Genomic DNA, 588 nt, shown 5'->3' on the forward strand with positions numbered 1-588 from the left:
CCCACCCTACGATTTCAATATTTACATTACAATAATTAATTTTTATACCAAAATACATAAAACACCAACAAACTTATCAAATGATAGAAATAAAATTTTTTCCATTCTACGCAAGAAATATTTTCTTAAAATGTTTTCTTAAAATGCTCACAATATCTAATCCTATTATCATATTTACCATCTTTATCAGCTTGATGTTTACCAGCTGAATCTTTATCAACTGGATCTTTATCAGCTGGATCTCCTGGTAAGTAGCGGTCCATGTATTCGTCCGCAACTGTCAGTGCACCGTCCAATCTATCAGCGGCGGCGTTGGCAGCTTGACTACCGATTTGCTTGACACTTCCGGCACGCATTAGAACCGGTTTAACAATTTTCTCATTTACATAGTCTCGCGTGTTTAAATACATCTAAAGCATGAAACAAGATTAACTTGCAACGACTATCAAGATTATTAATCTACTTACACGAGATAACCAATCATTTTAACTGATTTCCACAAGATTCATTTTTCTATTTAAATAGAATTTATAATATTAATAGAAAATAAATATTCTTTTAATTTTATAATTGCATATATTAATATGA

General features: G+C 31.0%; 1 protein-coding gene across 2 annotated transcripts in view; it reads right to left on the reverse strand.

Annotated features, from left to right (window-relative positions):
• Positions 1–588, reverse strand: part of LOC108751657 (lipid storage droplets surface-binding protein 1) — a 7,301-nt gene that overhangs the window by 4,101 nt on the left and 2,612 nt on the right. For both annotated transcript variants that reach the window (XM_018491949.1, XM_018491950.1), the window contains exon 4: positions 179–410. In XM_018491949.1, coding sequence (XP_018347451.1) covers positions 179–410 — 232 coding nt within the window. The remainder of the gene's footprint in view (positions 1–178; positions 411–588) is intronic.

Source organism: Trachymyrmex septentrionalis, unplaced genomic scaffold (genome assembly GCF_001594115.1).
Source record: "Trachymyrmex septentrionalis isolate Tsep2-gDNA-1 unplaced genomic scaffold, Tsep1.0 scaffold51, whole genome shotgun sequence".
Lineage (NCBI taxonomy): Eukaryota > Metazoa > Arthropoda > Insecta > Hymenoptera > Formicidae > Trachymyrmex > Trachymyrmex septentrionalis.